Genomic DNA, 17,069 nt, shown 5'->3' with positions numbered 1-17,069 from the left:
GGACATAACTGATTCTTTCCGTCAGTGTACTGGACATAGCAGAACACTCGGGGACTTTCCGTAAAACCCCCTTTCTCCTCGTGGTGGTGGTGGTGGTATGTGTGTGGGGGTGGGGTGGGTGGGTGTATGTGTGCGTGTGTCTCTGTGTGCATCTGTGTATGGGCACGAATAGAGGCCAGAACAGAGTTTCAGATTGGTAGTTTCAAGGCGCCCAATGTGAGGTCCTCCAGAAGAACAGTAAGTGCTCCTAACCCCTGCGCTGTCCTCCTACCCCCACCTGGTAGGTAACAAAGAGCCCTGGCCAACACTTGGCTTGTTATCTTCCCCAGTCAGCTCAAGGGCTTCCACAAACATTGGTGGTTTGTGCCTCAATAATCAGTAACTCCTGCCATGACGGGCAGTGGGCGTAGGCATTTTTTCCCTAAGATTTATTTATTTACTAATATACAGCATTCTGTCCGCACGTGCGCCTGCACACCAGAAGGGGGCACCAGATCTCACTGTAGACGGTTGTGAGCCACCATGTGGGTGCTGGGAATTGAACTCAGGACCTTTGGGAGAACAGACAGTGCTCTTAACCTCTGAGCCATCTCTCCAGCCCTCTTTTTCTTTCCTCTGGGCAGGAAAGAGAGTTTTAAGATGGCCCCAAGTGGGGGAAGAGGGAGGGAGGGTGGGACTGGGAGGAGAGGTAGGAGGGGGCTATGACCAGGATATAAAGTGAATAAAAAATATAAATGAAAGACAGTCCCAAGCTGGCCTCCAACTTACTATGTAGATGATGACCTTAAACTGTACCAATCTGTTTTATTTCCCTTTTTGCTTTAGATTTATTTTTGTTGGCTTTTGTTTTTGTAGGCTTGTTTCGTATCACATGCTTGACTCTTGCCTGCCTGCATGTGCACATGTGCACCACAAGCATGCAGTGTCCACAGAGGCCAGAAGAGGGGGCCAGATCCCTTGGAAATGGAGTTACAGGTGGCTGTGAGCTGCCACACCGGTGCTGGGAATCAAACCTGTGTCCTTTGTAAAAAGCAGCCACTGCTCCTAAGAGCTGAGCCAGTACCTGCAGCCTTAACACTCACTGCTGTCTTGATGGCTTCTCAGATAGATGACGTCACAAACGAGCTAACTGGCCTCCCCATCCCCTATCTGGTCAGCTGCCCGTGGGCGGTCAGAGGGAGCCCTGTTCCAGGAGGACTCGCACTATATCCACTCAGAACCCTGCAGGGACTCTGTGTCACTGTGTAAAATCAGGAGGTCCCCACCTCTGCCACTTGCTGGTGCCTGGCCTGCAATGGTAACACCCGGCAGGCCTCTCCTCGATGGTCTTCTCTTGGCTTTGTCTCCAGTCTTTCAATTGCGTTTTCTTCCTCTGCTCAATATTCCAGCCTGGTCCCCACAACACACAGTGAGCCCCCAGGATTGACTCAGAGCCCTATCTCCAGGCCTAGACAATCCGGGCTGTCGGCTTTCGCGACAAGAGCCTTAACCCACGGAGCCATCTTGCCAGCTCAATACTTGCATAATTTATTAATTAGGCAAGTGGAGAGGCACTGGAGAGTGTCTGGCTGAGAGAGCCTCAACAGAAAGGTCCACGATGACAGACAAGAGGAAGATGGCCCAGACAGCAGAGAAAGTGACTGAAGTGTGTGTGTGTGTGTGTGTGTGTGTGGTGGGGCGCTGGCGGCAAGGCAGAGGCAGGGGACCTTCCGAGCTCGTCTATAAGGGCTGCACTGAAGTCACTTCTGTGTCATTTCCTCTCATCCTTGCTTTACACAAGAGGAGTGTGAAGCTCATGAAAGCGAATCACCAAAGGTCGCACACCCAGTCGAGCCAGGGCTTGAAGCCAGGGTACGTGATGCCGGACCCCCAATTATACACCTTCACGCCACCGCCAGGTTATCAAACCGTGGAGAGAAGAGCGAGCGTGCGTGTGTGTGTGTGTGTGCGCGCGCGGGGGTGGGGGTGGGCGCTGTCAGCCTTGGAGAGGTAGTTTCCGGAAAGTAACCAAACTTAGTTCGATGCTTGATGTTTGGGCTCTTGTGTCTCTCTGTTACTCCAGATAGGGACGTAGGAACTGCCCAAAGGGGGAACGATAGGAACTGGGCCCTGAGATGCCGGCGCAGTGGACATCATGGCCCAGATTCCTCACAGCGAGTGGTCAGGGCTTGGAAATGGTTCCAGTTCCTGTTTTAATCCACCGCTAATAAAGGCAGGAAAACATGTACCTACGGGCAGTCCCAGAGCACACTGACAATGACCTGGCTTTGTTGGTGAGGGGTGGAGGTGGGGCTCCCACAAGTGCCTCCTCCTTACATGATCTGGGGAGGCACCTGCTCCTCTGGGGAGGCACCTATCCAACTCTAATTCCTTCCCCCAGCTCCATTAGCCTGGCCTGGGCTCCCTGCTGTTACCTAGGCTAGCTACAGGCATCACTGCCAAGTGTAGCTATATACCAGCCAAAGCCAGGGTCGGTCTCACAGTGGAGACACTTTGTATGTTCCTGAGAAGGGCTCCCAATTCAGGGCCACATCTGTCAACATAAAGACAGCAGATTTGGGCACCTTTAATCCCAGCACTCCAGAGGCAGAGTCTGGGAGATCTCTGAGTTCCAGCCCAGAGACACATACACACACCAAGACAGAGAGACAGAGACAGAGAGACAGACAATTCATTCTATTCCTCCTCAAGGGATTCACTTTCCAGCCTTGAGACTTTCATCAGCCCTCCTACCATGACAGCAGCTACAAACTCCATCCTGCCCCTGGTCAACTTCAGGGGACGTACGAGGGTCAGTCGCAGGGACAGAACCAGAGTTCCCATGTGAAGTAAGGATGACCTTCTGGAATCCCCAGAGAGAAGATCACAAGCCCGGATGAGAGCAAAACCCTCTTGGACAGCCCTCGCCTTCCGTATGTCACCAATGCCAAGCTACAGGGTGTCCCCAGCACTAAAGCAGACTCACTCACACAGCTAGACTCTCCGGCCCCTCTCCCTCCACTTCCTTACTGTCCACCAAGCCCACCTCCCTGGGAGAAGCCCAGCAGGTCAGTGGGACAAGCTCCTCACAAATACTAAGACAGAAGCTTGGGCTCAGCCATCCCCCTCCACCCCACTCTCAGGTCAGGTCAAGGAGCGCTGGAAGACAGACTCTCCCCTCGCACTGGGGCGGAGACTAAAAGGCTGGAGAAGCAGGGGCTGAGTGGCATAGGAGGGCGTGGGACAAAGGAAGGAAAGGGGGAGGGGTGGCTTGTGTGCCACAGGTGTGTCCGGAGGCCCAGGGCTTGGGAGCATCTCTGCTCTCCAGCCTCTAAGCCCCAGGGTGGGGACCCCCCTCCCAAGCCTCACCCCCACAACCTAGCAGTGTGCAGTCCAGACAGGGGCACAGCCACCCCGACTCCATGGGGAGAGGGACAGAGAAGACTAAGTTAAATGCACCCGCTAGGCTCTGGCCCACCCACACCCCCCTACCTGGCTCTCGCTGTTGCGGGCGTAACCCCCAACCCAGGGGGACTGGGAGTCTGGGGAGGGCAGCTCGGAGCTGGGCCTGGCTGCCGCTCGGCGCCCGGAGACGCCGGGTCCTGTCCCCATGGTGGCCTGAGGAAGCGACGGTCTGTGCTGTGCTCGGGACAAAGCACAGAGCCCAGCTTCCTGCCATTGTGCACTCAGGCCCAGGGGGCTGGGCTGGTGACACCCCGCGGAACCCCAGCCACTCCCAGCCCGGGCTACTCAGGCTGGAAGACGGGCTAGAGTCCCCGCCCAGGGACTCAGTCCAGTGCTTCTCCACCCCAGGGGCTCCAGAGGGGTGCCGCTGGTCTAAGGGCCAACTCCCTTGCGATCCTAAGACACTGCTTGCCATCCACCGGGAACAGCTCTCTTTGCTGGGTCTCCAGCATCCTGTGTTGAGGCCCACGTCAGCCCCGTGCAAAGCCTTAGGGACCCCCACCCCCATATCGCACGCAGCAGCAGTGGCAGAGATGGGGACTCCAACGGGACACACGACCTGAGAGAGAGAGAGAAGCGGGGAAAGCACGGAGAAGCTGGGCAGTCGCCAGCCGTCCCCTGGGTGTTGGGCCAAGGAAACCCCTCAGCCTGGCAGGCCTTTGCGGGAGGTCACTGGTATCGGTAGGCTGGGTCCCTGCCGCCAGATGGAGCGCAACACAACCCGACAAGCCTCTGGTCCCAAGATGGGGTGGGGCTGTCTGAGTTCTGGTTATCAAATGGCTTTTACACTCATGCCGGGGAAGTGGAGGAAATGGAGGCAGCCATTATTACTCCCTTCCATCACCTAGGGTTAAGGCAGACATAAAGAGACAAGTGCACAGGTACGGTTAAACCCAGGCTGGTTTGTGACCGTCTCACAGAACTCACTATGGAGCTCAGAGTGGCCTAAACTTCTGATCTGCATGCACCCCTGAAAGTTGTGATCACCACTGTGACAGCTACTCATTTGTTTCCTATCTATCTATCTATCTATCTATCTATCTATCTATCTATTGGTTTTTCGAGACAGGGCTTCTCAGTGTAGCCCTGGCTGTCCTGGACTCGCTCTATAGACCAGGCTGGTTTTGAACTCACAGTGATCCCCCTGCCTGTGCTGGGATCAAAGGGCGTGAGCCACCTCGCCCAGTATGATAGGTGTTCTTGTCAACTTGACTACATCTGGAACGAACTAAAATCCAGAAATGGAGGGCACGCCTGTTTTGAAGTGGGTCAGTCCACTTCTAGCGCAGACCTTTGAGGTAGAAAGACACACATCTTTGGTCTGGATCTTGAGGTGGCAAGGCACACCTTTAACTTGAGCCACGCCTTCTGCTGGTAGCCTGTGTAAGGACTGGAAGAGGAAGCTTTGGCCTTGGCAGCAAGCCCACTCCTTCGCTGGCATCAGAACCTACTTCTTCAGGATTCTAGCGTCTACCGGAGACCCAGCTGAGACATCCATTGGACTTTCTGTTCACAGGCAGCCATTGTTGGATTAGCTGGACCACCACCTGTAAGCCATCCTAGTAAATCCATTTCTGTGGGAGGAGATTCACTCTGTACATTTTGGTACCCCAGAGAACCCTAACACACCACTCCTGGCTTACACTCTGGGGCCTGGGTGCTCGGCAAGCCCTCTTTGAATGGAGCTAGAGCCAAGCCTTGACTTCCAGGGCGACCTTCACTCCAAAGGCTAGGTCACTCATCATGGACAGTACTAGTAGCTCCCTTGAAAACGAATTTCCCATCTCCCACCACAGCCTGGTTTCCCCTTTATCTCCCAGGTGGTCTCATGGAGCTGTTGCCCTCTGGCCTTCTGGCTGATATCCCCACGGCTCCCAAGCTCAGAGTTCGAACCCCTCACGCTCTGCGTAGAACTGTATGTGCTCAACTTTCAAATGGTTGGCAGGAGGCCCCAAGCCCTACCTCCCCCAAAGAGCTCTCAAAACACCCCCTCAGTCTCCTTCTCTGAGTGCCCAATGTTGAATTAATTCCAGTCTTAGCTTTCTTTTTTTTTTTTTTTTTTTTTTAAGATTTATTTATTCTATTTATCATTTATACAGTATTCTGCCCACATGTTTGCCTGCCCTTCAGAAGAGGGCACCAGATCCCATTATAGATGGCTGTGAGCCACCATGTGGTTGCTGGGAATTGAACTCAGGACCCTTTGGAAGAACAGACAGTGCTCTTAACCTCTGAGCCACCTCTCCAGCCCGGTCTTAGCTTTCTTATCACGTGACATTGTTTGCTTCCTTGTTCTTGTCATCCCTCCCTGCCAGAGGCCAGTGGCCTCGGTGTCTGGCTCCCTGTATCCTCCATCTTCAGGATGGCCCTGGCACACTGTCGCAAACAAGAGCGATGGACAAACAAACGAAAGCACAGGAAGGGTCTGCAGCTATTGAGGAACTTGGAACAGAAAAGTCCTCAGGGAGGACATCTCCCCTGTGGTCAACAACCAGCACAGCCTTCCCCATGCTGTTTCTCCCTCCTGCTGGAGCCTGTGTGTGACCTTGTGTGTGACTTTGTGCCCGCCGACCTAAGGCAGGTGAGTTTCCATTCACATTCCAGTGGTCTCGTCCCAGCCCCCTGCCTGTCCTTGTCCCACAGTTGAATAGCTACTACGTCGCACTGAGACCTCCCAGCTTCCTGTCCCAGGAGGTTGAGCGACAAGTCCTGCTCTCCCCAGTGAGGCACAGAAGGAGACAGTGATTGCCCCCAGCTTAACAGGAAGAAGCTAAGGCCCGGAGAGAGGCTACAGGTTGCCCCGAGGTTGCCAATACACAAGTGGGCAAATGCGTGCCTGTGATCGGAACCGTTGCCCATGGCTCGGCCATGGTGTGAGGGTGGGGCACGGGCACAGGCCAACAGTGGTCTGGACAAGAGGGTCTTGAAGACCACTTCTTGAGGAGAAGGCAGAGCTCAAAGACAGCTCAGAAGGAGTCCCACTGGTATGGGTAACTAAGTCCCCGCAAGCAAAGATCACTGGGCCAGGACATTTTCCTAAAAAGGACTTTTGAGAGCTTGGGCTCTGGTCACCCTATGTGTGGGGTATTCAAGAGGGGGTGGAGGCTGCTGCTTAGGGGACCAGGGCCCTGCTGCCCCAGGCCAGAGTATAGGGTCAAGAACGTGACAGAGTGGGCATGAGGAAAGGCGTGCTAGCCCCTGCCCTGAGGGGAAAGGCCTCCCACCTAATGGACAACAAGGAGCTAAGAAGCAGACCTGAGGTCTCAGCCCCTGACTCTCTGGGGAGGGGGCCCCGTTCCAGACTAGCCTGGCTCCAGGGTGAGTCAGGGCTGCCTTGTTGAAACTAATACCCAGAAACTAGATGCTGAGGCTGATGAATAATAGAGTCTCTGAGGCACCCCCCAACCAGGTGCTTTACCCCCCACCCCCAGGACCTTTTCCCCAACCCAAGAAAATCAGAAGATTCTGTGGACTCCCATGGTCTACACAGGGTCAGCCTGGAAGGAGAGAAGTTCCGGGTACAGTAGGAGCTACAGACCCGGGGCAAGATCCTGAACGAGCCCAGCGCTTAGCCCACAGCAGATGGACGGGCTGGAGATGATGGCCAGGCTTCTAGTCTGAAAGAACACTTGCCCTCGGCTTTTTTAGCAGGGCTTGGCTCCCTTGAGAGATGGCCCAGGGCTCTACCCATCACCTCAGATATCCAAGGGTGGGGCCTGCATGCGTGGGCAGGCCAGCTGGGGTGGGGTGGCTCTGCCAGGCAGCTCTCAGAGCTGCTGGCGGCTCGAGGGCCCCTCCTTACTCTTGGCCTCACCCTTTTGTCCTGTGGGTCTCCAGGCCTATGTGGAGGCAGAGCCTGACCTAGGACAGAGGGCACAGGACCAGAACTTAGCTACAGGCTCCTTCCTCTTGAGACTCCCGGCTGAGAGGCAGAGCTCGGTGGGAGGAAGGGGCTGCAGTCTGTGAATCTTGCTCCTTGAAGGCAGCCCCTGGACTTCAGGTACCAGCTCCCACCGCTGTACAACGAAGGCTCTTGGGAAAACTCTGAGGAGGTTCTGTGCCCCACCTACCTCGGCCCTTCCCCACAATCTCCTCACCTGCATGAGAAGAACACTGGCTTCACTAGAACGAGCTATCTGAGGATGACTGCTGTATCCTACCATAACCTTGATGTGCCCCCCCCCACACACACACAGCAACTACACAACCTCAAGGTCACTGAGGAAGGTCACTAGGGCATGCTTAGGGCCTAGGAACCCTCTGTACTCTATCTCCTGTCTCCCACCAAGACTGGCCAGGGCCTCTCATCAGCCTCTCCTCTTCCCTAGGCAGCAGGAGGCACAGCCTCTTGTGCCACCTGCTGGCACATCCCCCCACCCCACCCTCACCCCAGGACCTTTTCTTTTTCAGGCCACTTGGGACTTTCAGATGGGGCAGGGTTGGAGCTGCCTCCTAAGTACCCCACAGGCCTAGGCCCCTGTGGGCTCCCTCCCCTAATCCCTACCCTCACTAACCAGCAGCCCCCACACCACAACCACAGATTCCTCATGGCCACAGAAGTGTTTGGGCACATTCCATCATTAAATAAACAAGGTAGTGTCAACGGGACCCTCAGTAAGGAACTGCAGGCCTTAAGACGAGGCTCCCTAACTTAGAATTCTGACCTTTAACTCAGATATCCCATGCCCGGGCAGTCTTCACTCTAGTTGGTCTAGGAACATATGTCTCCTCCCTTACAGCCCAGCTTGAGCTACACATGTCATACCCCAGAGGTGTACAGAGCGAGGGAAACAGCAGATATGGCTCAGGTGTGGGGGGTGACACCACCTACTGCCCAGTGGACTGAAGCATAAAGGGTTCCAGGAAAAGTCCTGACCATGAACCAGAAGGGGGCAGGAAGCCGAGCGGTGGCTTTGGGGGAGGGGGGATAAGCTAGGATCTTGGCTACAGGGAATGAAGTGTAGGCCTCAGTGTATATGACAGGGCCATATTCCATAGTGTATTCCAAGTCCCTGGTCATTCTCCTGGGCCCAAGGGAGAGGAGGAGCTGTGACAAGAAACTTTCCTGGCTGGAGGACCAACCAGGGGACATGGGGCCTGTGCCTCAAACCAGGCTGACCGCTTGCTTCTGAACAGGGTGTCCCAGAAACTGCCTGCCTTCCTCAGGCTCCCTTTAACAAAATAAAGATTGTATTTATTTTTATTTGATGTATCTGAGTATTTTGCCAGTGTGTATGTCTGCGCACCACATGTGTGCTTTGGTGCCCACAGAGGTCAGAAGAGGGTGCCAGATCCCTCAGAACTGGAGTTACTGACAGTTGTGAGTTGACATGTGGGTGCCGGGAACTGAACCCACGTCCTCTGCAAGAGCAAGTGCCTTAACCATGGAGGAGTCTGCATGCGCGCGTGCGCGCACACACACACACACACACACACACACCCCAGAGGGGTTTCGCTGTGTAACTCTAACTGGCCTGGAACTCTCTATACAGACTCCCCTCTCAGAAACCTCCAACTGTACTCAGGACTGGGACACAGGGAGGCACAGTGGGCCAAACAACCCCGCCCCTCTTCCCTTACCCCAGAAGGGCAGATCTGGGGTTCAGACTCCCGGCGCTGGCTCTGTGGAGCTGGGCCCCACCAGGCAGCTCCTCTCCTCTAATCTTATTTGCTGGGCAGGTGCCCCAAGTTTTCAATTGCTCCCTCAAAATTATTTAGCACAACCTAAGTGATCCATACACACTGTTCCTCTGCCTTCCTCAGGAGTAGGCAGGGCCACCGCCTGTTTACAGCTGACTAGCTTCTAAAGGGACCAGTCACCTCCAAAGACCTCCAAACCTCCCTCCCCGACCCGTTTGTTTGTTTGTTGCTTTTCCAAGACAGGGTTTCTCTGTGTAGTCTTGGCTGTCCTGGACTCACTTTGTAGACCAGGCTGGCCTCAAACTCACAGAGATCCACCTGTCTGTGCCTCCCTAGTGCTGAGATTACAGGTGTGCGCCACCACATCCAGCTCTCCTGGTCTCTTATTACCAAAGCATTGCCCCAGAAAACAGGCCAGTCCCTGTGCTCATGGCATCCTGACTCAGGGACACCAGAGGGTGCCGGCCTCCCTTGGCCCTGAGTCCACTGGCCTTCATCTTGGCACGACCCCAGACTGCTCCTCTCTCCCTCTATAACACCCGAGGTTACCCTGTCTAATGCCCACCCAGTCCATCACTCCTACAGACCCCCAGCCTTGAGTAAAAGGATGAATAGCTCACGGCTGAACAGTGGAGGGAGGACTAGTCCGACGTGGGAAACTTCTCTGAAATCAAAATTTGCCTCCCTGTCTTCCTGGGGGCTGCTTGGGAATGAGATCCCTAAGCACAGGAAGTCATCTGTCATCCCACAGGGATGGAGTAGGGTGGGCTGCTGGCACAAGACACGTACTGGGGCCGGCACACTCCTGGCAAACACGACTGCTAGGGATTGGTCCCTTGGTTTGAGGATTCCCAAACCCATCAGTAGGGAGGCCTGTGGTCCAGCACCAGCCCTCCACCATGTCCCCTCGTGGCCCAAAGTGCAGAGCAGACTTTGACCAGAATGCCTGCCACAAGGAGGCCCCCCACCCCAGCACAGAGCTAGGGTCACCCACTGCCATATGGCTATTTTGTGGGAGAGCCGAGGACGCCATGACACTCACCTGCTGCTGTCACACCCCAGCCCCCTCCCAGTGTGTAATACACATTTGCTGGGCAGAGCCTGGAGTGGAGCCCTGCAAAGTCTCTCTTTCTCAGGGAGACACAGAGAGCACACTCGAGGGCCCAGGAGAGAGGCCTGACTATTCCCACACTGCAGATGAATTCTATGATCTGATCGCAGCTAGCCTCCCCGACATAGCAGCAAAGGGCCGCTTTTAATCCTCAGAGCAATTGAGAGAGGTGCAGAGGCTGCTGCTCAGGATCACAGGACTGCAAAGAGGTGGACACAATCTCGGAACGGTGTGACCTACACATCTTCATCTCTTCTCTTAAGGAGTCTCCCGGCATACAATCCTGACATAAAGGACACGCGTCCTCCCGGCTCATGGCCCCAATGCCCTCCCCTGGCCTACTCTGCTCTCCAACTGCACACCTTCTATTCCATCAGCAACTCCGTCATGGTTACCCTGACCCTAGTGAGGTCCAGAAACAGAACACACGGGTGAGGCAGACCTCAGCACCCAAGGGCGCCCTCCAGAATCAGGAGCAGCCCTGTTTGCAGATGGTCTTTCCTGCTAACAGCAAGAGATTAAGAACAGGGCCCATGCCTGTAATCCCAGCCCTGGGAGGCAGGTGGATCTCTGTGAGTTCGAGGCCAGCCTGGTCTACAAAGTGAGTTCTGGACAACCTCAAAAACAAACAAACAAACGAAAGAACAGGCCCTGTTCTCAGAGAGTCCCACCCTGGGGCGAGTTCCTCCAGGCACTCTCTGTGATGTAAGCAGGTTTCTTGGCCTCTCTAAGCTCAGTTTCCCCGCAGTACCTCACGCATCACCATGGTGATAAGTCAAGGCACCAGCAGTGACTTCTGTCACTCTTTCTCACCAAACCTTCACTGTCCCTCTCCTCTCTGCCTCTGCACTCCTGCCTGTAGCTCATCCCCTTCCATGGTCTACTGCTTTCTTCCTGTTACCACCCATATCTCCACTTCCGCCAGAGGCCACCTCCTTCAGGATATCCTTTCTCGGCAGGATAGGTGATCCTGTGGCCCCCATCAGACCAGGGCAGGTCTGAAAGCTACAGAGGGTCAGCCGCTTAGAGACCAGCCATCTTCTCATGCCACAAGACCTGTCCACAGCAGCTTGGGGCCCTGTCCCAGCCCCCCGGGAGGTGTGAGACAATGTGTCTCACCCGTTGGTCACCCCTTTAGGTCGGGCGATGCTTCAGTTTCCTAGCAGATGTGTTGAGGGAGCTGAGGCCAGCTTGCTTGCCAATCTGGGGGAGAGGCAGCCAGCCAACACCAGAGCCCAAAGCCAGGCACCACCCGTGCCAGCAGATTGTATCTGACATCACAGCCGCCCCCTTGCCTGGTGACCACGGCAACTGGAGGCCGCCCCCTCCTAATTCCACCCCCAGAACAGTCGGCATGTTCCTTCTGACCATGGGCCTCCTGTGCCGGATGGGTTGGGGTGGGGGTCGGGGGGGGGGGTGCGTTTCAACTCTCATGCAGCTGGCAGGGCCAAGCTGAGCGGAAGTTAGGAACATGAGCTCTGGTTTTACAGAACTGAATCCCAGGTTCGGATCCCTGGTCCACCACCGCTTGCCAACCATTCCATCTCTCTGAGCCTCAGTTTCCTCACCTGTAAGTGGGAATGGGGCCCCGGACCTCTCCCAGGAGGGAGGAACCAACACTTGACAGGCCACTGTCACACAGATGTGTGCTAGGAGGGAGCTGCCTCCTTATGAACTGTGGGGCCCTGTCCAGTCACACGCCCTCTCTGAACTTTGGTTATCTTCATCTGGAAAGCAGGTGACAATACCTTTCCCTGTGAGCTGCCACAGCCACCAGCAAGGCACAGAAAGCATGTGGCACAAAGCCCAGTGCCTCACAGACAGAAGCGCCCAAGTGATACTCTCGCTGTTGACCTCTCTCCATGGCTCCATTCTCTTCAGTTTGCTCCAATTGCTCAAACGCTAAGGCCAGTTGCCCCTGGGTCATTTCCACAGCTGTGCTCAAGCCCCATCGTACCCCAGAACTCTGGCCAGGTTTGAAGAGTGGCCAGGTCCTGAACCAAACCATGGAAGCCACTTCCTCAGATTCTGACAAGGAGCTGTGGCTCCCAGTCCCTCAAGCAGTGGCAAGGACCCCGCCGGGCTGTTCCTTGTTTTTACAGACATTTCCCCCCATTCCTCCATAAGCACACTCTCTGCCTCCTAAACCAGCCACCCTGTGCCTGGCAAGGGCTCCAAGCAGATCCCGTGAAGTGAGAACTTATGGGCCAGCCCCCTACCTTGGCAGCCCGGCCCTTGTCCATGCAGGCTGGGTTCTGGCAGCGCAGTCCCTTCTCCTCCACTGGGCTCTGGTCTTCTGTGGAGAAGCAGAGGGCATCAGTTCAGGGTCAGGGGTGGGGGGTGGGGGTGGGGAGCACCCACACTCCCCCTGGGCCCTTGTAGCTTCCAGGCCAGGGGACTGATGGGGCGGGCTCCTCAATCCTGCCTTCAAAGGAAGTCAGTGTCCTTTTCTTTTTTTAAAAGCCAACTTATCTGCAGGGGGATCTGTTTGCAGAGCCCTTTTCTGTGCAGTTTCCCCGGGGAAATTGTCCAGATTCCAGGGGGTAGTCTTTGAAAATCAGCTATTCCTTCCCTCAGTCCCACTAGCAGGGTTGGGGGTGGGGGACACGGGAGGCTCAGTAACCTCCTAGGGCCCCAGACTTTCTAAGCAATCCGGGGCACGGCTGCTAGAAGAAAGGAGGACCTCCAGGGATCCAAGATGCCCTTCTTAGCCCAGTTCTCCAACTCAGACCCTTTGAAGCCAAACACCCCCTTCCAGAGGCCTGGGGCGACCTCTGTTCGCTGCTGTCCGTCTCTGACCGTGAATTTGCCCCCCTCTAAGCTGATGCCTTTTCTTCCGGGGGCTTGGGGGCCGCAGTGAGGGTCACGGGCGAGGACAGGGCAGCTGCAGCTAGTCCCAAGTGCAGAGGCCGGCGTCCACCCGGCTCCAGCAAGGCCCTCCCCGGGGCAGGCCCGGCCCCCACTCTGCGCGACGCCCTCCGAGCCACCCGGGCAACCAGCAGGCCTGCGGGGCGGGAGCAGACGTCCTCGGGGTCGCACTCACCCATAGCGCCGAGCCGCCAGGAACCGAGCGCGGGAGCCCAGAACCGAGCGCGGGTGCGGGGGAACCGAGCGCCGCCGCCGCCGCCTGGCGAGCGAGGCGGGGCGGGGCAGGTGGGCGGTGGGAGGAGCGCGGGGCGCCCGCGGGGGGGCGGGGAGCGCGCAGCACCCGACCACCGCCACCGACGGCGCCTCCCCGGGAGACGGGGTGTGTCCCAGGTGGGGTCCCACCCAGCCCTGCTCACCGCCCCTCAGACCCCTCCAGGGATGGCCAAGCGCGCGCACTGCGCCCGGCCTCCGGGCGGCCTCCTGCACGGTGGGCCACACGGCAGCCGCTCAGGCCGGAAGTGCCTCCAAGGAGTAGGCGCCTCCAGCACCCAGACACGCGGGTCGGGGACACACGCAGCCTCTCCGCTCAGTGCGGCTACCCCACTCATTTTGGAATGGCGGCCACCCGCGGTTCCAGGGTCCTGGACGCGGTGGAGGTGGGCGGACCAGGGGAGGAAGGGTGGCCTCTCTGAATGGCTGCTGCTGTGGTTTCTGTGAGCCCAGCTCAGCACGCGCACAAAACTTAACTTTTCGCAAAATCACCAGCATCCAGGCCTGACAGCCCCGCACCCAGAGATACCCACCCGCCGCTGCCCAGCAGGCCCCACGCCCTCGGTTTCCTCAGGAGCAGTCTGGTTAATACGCTTTGAGGAATTTCCCCCAATCGTTTATGGAAATGGAATTGTCAATAAGTAGACAGCTTTCTGTTGTTGGTTTGTTTTGTCGTTTTTTGACTCAGGGTCTCACTGTTTAGCCCTAGCTAACCTTGAACGCAGAGATCCACCTGCCTCTACCTCGAGAGTGTAGGTGTGCACCCCGATGTGGACAGCACTTTAAACCCTTTTCCGAGAAGCATATGAAGATGGCTCAGGATAAAGATGGAAGGAGAAATCCAACTGCCCTCTGACCTCTCTACATGCATGTTTTAGCATACATGCACACACACACTAAAATTAATATTTGAAGCTGGAGAGATGGCTCAGTGCTTAAGAGCACTCGCTGCTCTTGGGGAGGTCCCAGGTTCAGTTCCCAGCACCCACACGGCAGGGCTCACAACCATGCAGCACTGCAGTTCCAGGGGATGTGGCGGCCTTTTAGAGCACCAGGCACACACGTGGCACATACATGCAGGCAAACACACTCAAAATAAAAATATTAATTGGCCCGGGGCGGTGGTGGTGCACGCCTTTAATTCCAACACTCGGGAGGCAGGTGGATTGCTGTGAGTTCGAAGCCAGCCTGCTCTACAAAGCAAGTCCAGGACAGCCAGGGCTACAGAGAGAAACCCTGCCTCGAAAAACCATAAACAAACAAACAAATAAATAAATAATAATAATTAATTTTTAAAAACTCAGCTGAACCAGATTCCACCAAGAGACTCAAAGCTCCTGAGTCAGACTGCAGACCATATTTTTTTCTTTCTTTCTTTCTTTTTTTTCAAGACAGGGTTTCTCTGCATAGCCTTGGCTGTCCTGGACTAACTTTGTAGACCAGGTTGGCCTCGAACTCAGAGCGATCCACCTGCCTCTGCCTCCTGAGTGCTGGGGTGAGCCACCACTGCCCGGCTACAGACCCTCTTAGTTCACTGGTGACTGCAGGCTCTGGGCTGCCAAAACCTAAGTGTAGGAGAATGAGCTTGGTGGGAGGGAGAGTTCTTCAGAGTCAGAGAGGAGGCTCCCTGGCCCTGCAGGATGGCCAACATGGACCCTGCCTCTGAGAACCCAGTTCTTGTGAGCAGCGTGGAAAGGTCCTGAGTTTTCTGCTGGGTGCGTCCAGCAAACACGAATCGAACCCTGTGCTGGGTATTAGAGACCCAGTGATGACTCTGATAGGCCTTGGGGAGCTCACACTGGGTCTGGCAGGGGAGACTTTTAGGGAGCAACGCCACTTCCGTGTAATGAAGAGAGGGCTGCAGGGAAAAGGGATGTGGTGTAGCATGTCTCAGCTAAGGGCATGGCCAGCATCCTGAGGCTTCAGCACTGAGAGGAAAACTCTTCCTGCTGCACAGGTGGGAGCTGACACTTAGAAGACCCCGACCAGGCTACCTGGGTCACCTGTCCTGCTGGCCCCAGCAGTTTGGCCTCCCAGTAGGTAGCTGGCCTCAGAGTTCTTACTCCTTATTTTTTTTCTCTGCTCCCCTCTTCCCTCCCAGCCCCTCCCAGGGTTTCATGTCACTCAGTCTCCAAGTCATGAAATGGCTGAAGACGCCCTGGCCTTTCTGATTTTCCTGCCTCCACATCCTAAGCCGGGATTCCCGGTGCACACCTGCATGTCCTGTCCATACTCAGCGGACTCCAGACTCTGCCACCAGCGACCACTTGCCTCAGCGACCCCTTTAGGTTCTGCCACACCTGTTCCGGGCCACAGCCACCATGAGCCCAGATGGCCTGTGGTGGCCACCGCCTGAGGATAAACATCCAGGTGCATCTCTGGGATGCTCCCCCGCCCCCCGCCCCGTACTTCTGGGTATTATTATCTACTAGCCCCCGGCCTTTGACTCCTGGGCTCATGTTCAAACCATGAAGCCTTATGGGAGAAGGCTCTTGAAATGTCTCATGGACCAAAGTGATGTTGAGGGAACAGGCAGCAAAGAGACAGACAGTCCCCCCCCAACCTTGCCCCGGGAAGCGTGAACCTCCCTTCCAGCCAGTCTGTTGTCCCTGCAACCTAGACAGAAAGGGTAGGCCTGGATGGAGACACGACTGTCTCCCTGGGTCTGAAATGGTCCCGGCTGGCCTCCTGCTCCTCTGGCTTCTGCTAGCCTCCTGCTAGCCTCAGGAAAACCAGGGTCCCACAGCTGGGAAACAAGGCCACTTGCCAGCCGGCAGGCACTTCACCCCTGCGTTAGTCACAGGACACCCGGCTCTGGCGCCTCCCCTAGCACGATCCCCACCAGAACTAGGCAGAAGCCAGGCGGCAGACGTGTTTTGTTTGGCTGAGCACGGTGTTTCAAAAGAATCTCACTTGGTTGCCAACTTCGAAAAGTCAGTAGATTTTACATAAAAATCCAGATTGTTGGCTCCTCTGACAAACACAGAGGAGCCTGGCAGCTCTAGACCCACGTTTCAGAATGTTCCAGTTCTCCGGTCGTGCCTGTCTGAGACCCGCTCAAACTGCCGCCGTCCACGCTCCTTGCTTACACCCTATGGCTCACACCAACCCCTCCCTGGGCTATTCAGGCCTCTTCCAGGGTTTCCTTCCTTCACCACCCTCCCCAGCACTGCCCACCAATGTCTTCCCTTTTTTCTTGGCTCAGGACCGCCGCCTTCTGTCCTGTTGCAACACATCCTGATTCCAGGTGGATCTCCCTGCTTGGCTTCCCCTGTCCTGGGCTGCACCTTTGAAGTAACCTGTTATTTCCTCCCTATCCTCTCCAGATGGCTCCCAGAGCAGCCCTCACATGTCGAGCACCTGTAGGGAATTCTCTCTGCACCGGTGAAGGTCTCATTTCACCAGGCAAACCTGTGTGGCATCTGCTGGTCCCAGATGGGAGCCACCAGTCGCCGCGGTGATGGACCCCCTCAAAGGGGAGGCAAGTCAACACTCAGGTGTGCTGTGTGTGTGTGAAACCCAAACCAGATCTCGTGAGGAATAGTTTGCTATTGGGTGTGTATGTATGTGTGCGTGGTGTTTGTGCACGTATGTGCAAGTACCTGGGGAGGCCAGAAGAGGGTGTGACTCTCCTGGCTTGGGTGCTCCAAACTGAGCTCAGGTCCTCTGCAGGAGCGGCGACTGCTCTTTGCCACTTTACACGGCCCTCCAGCCCCTCAACCCAGCTCTTGAAGAC

The 17,069-nt window shown here is 56.1% G+C and overlaps 1 protein-coding gene across 1 annotated transcript in view; it reads right to left on the bottom strand.

Moving 5' to 3' along the window:
* Plekhg5 (pleckstrin homology and RhoGEF domain containing G5) overlaps positions 1 to 13,311 on the bottom strand; it is a 28,187-nt gene extending 14,876 nt beyond the window's left edge. The window contains exons 1-2 of the mRNA XM_051171207.1: positions 13,239 to 13,311; positions 12,415 to 12,491 (exon numbers count right to left, since the gene is read on the bottom strand). Coding sequence (XP_051027164.1) covers positions 12,415 to 12,491; positions 13,239 to 13,242 — 81 coding nt within the window. The 5' untranslated portion in view covers positions 13,243 to 13,311. The remainder of the gene's footprint in view (positions 1 to 12,414; positions 12,492 to 13,238) is intronic.
* Positions 13,312 to 17,069: the final 3,758 nt, after the last annotated feature.

The sequence above is a fragment of the Acomys russatus genome, chromosome 29, assembly GCF_903995435.1.
Source record: "Acomys russatus chromosome 29, mAcoRus1.1, whole genome shotgun sequence".
Lineage (NCBI taxonomy): Eukaryota > Metazoa > Chordata > Mammalia > Rodentia > Muridae > Acomys > Acomys russatus.
Note: the sequence above shows the minus strand (reverse complement) of the source record. Positions and strands in the feature narration are given on the sequence as shown.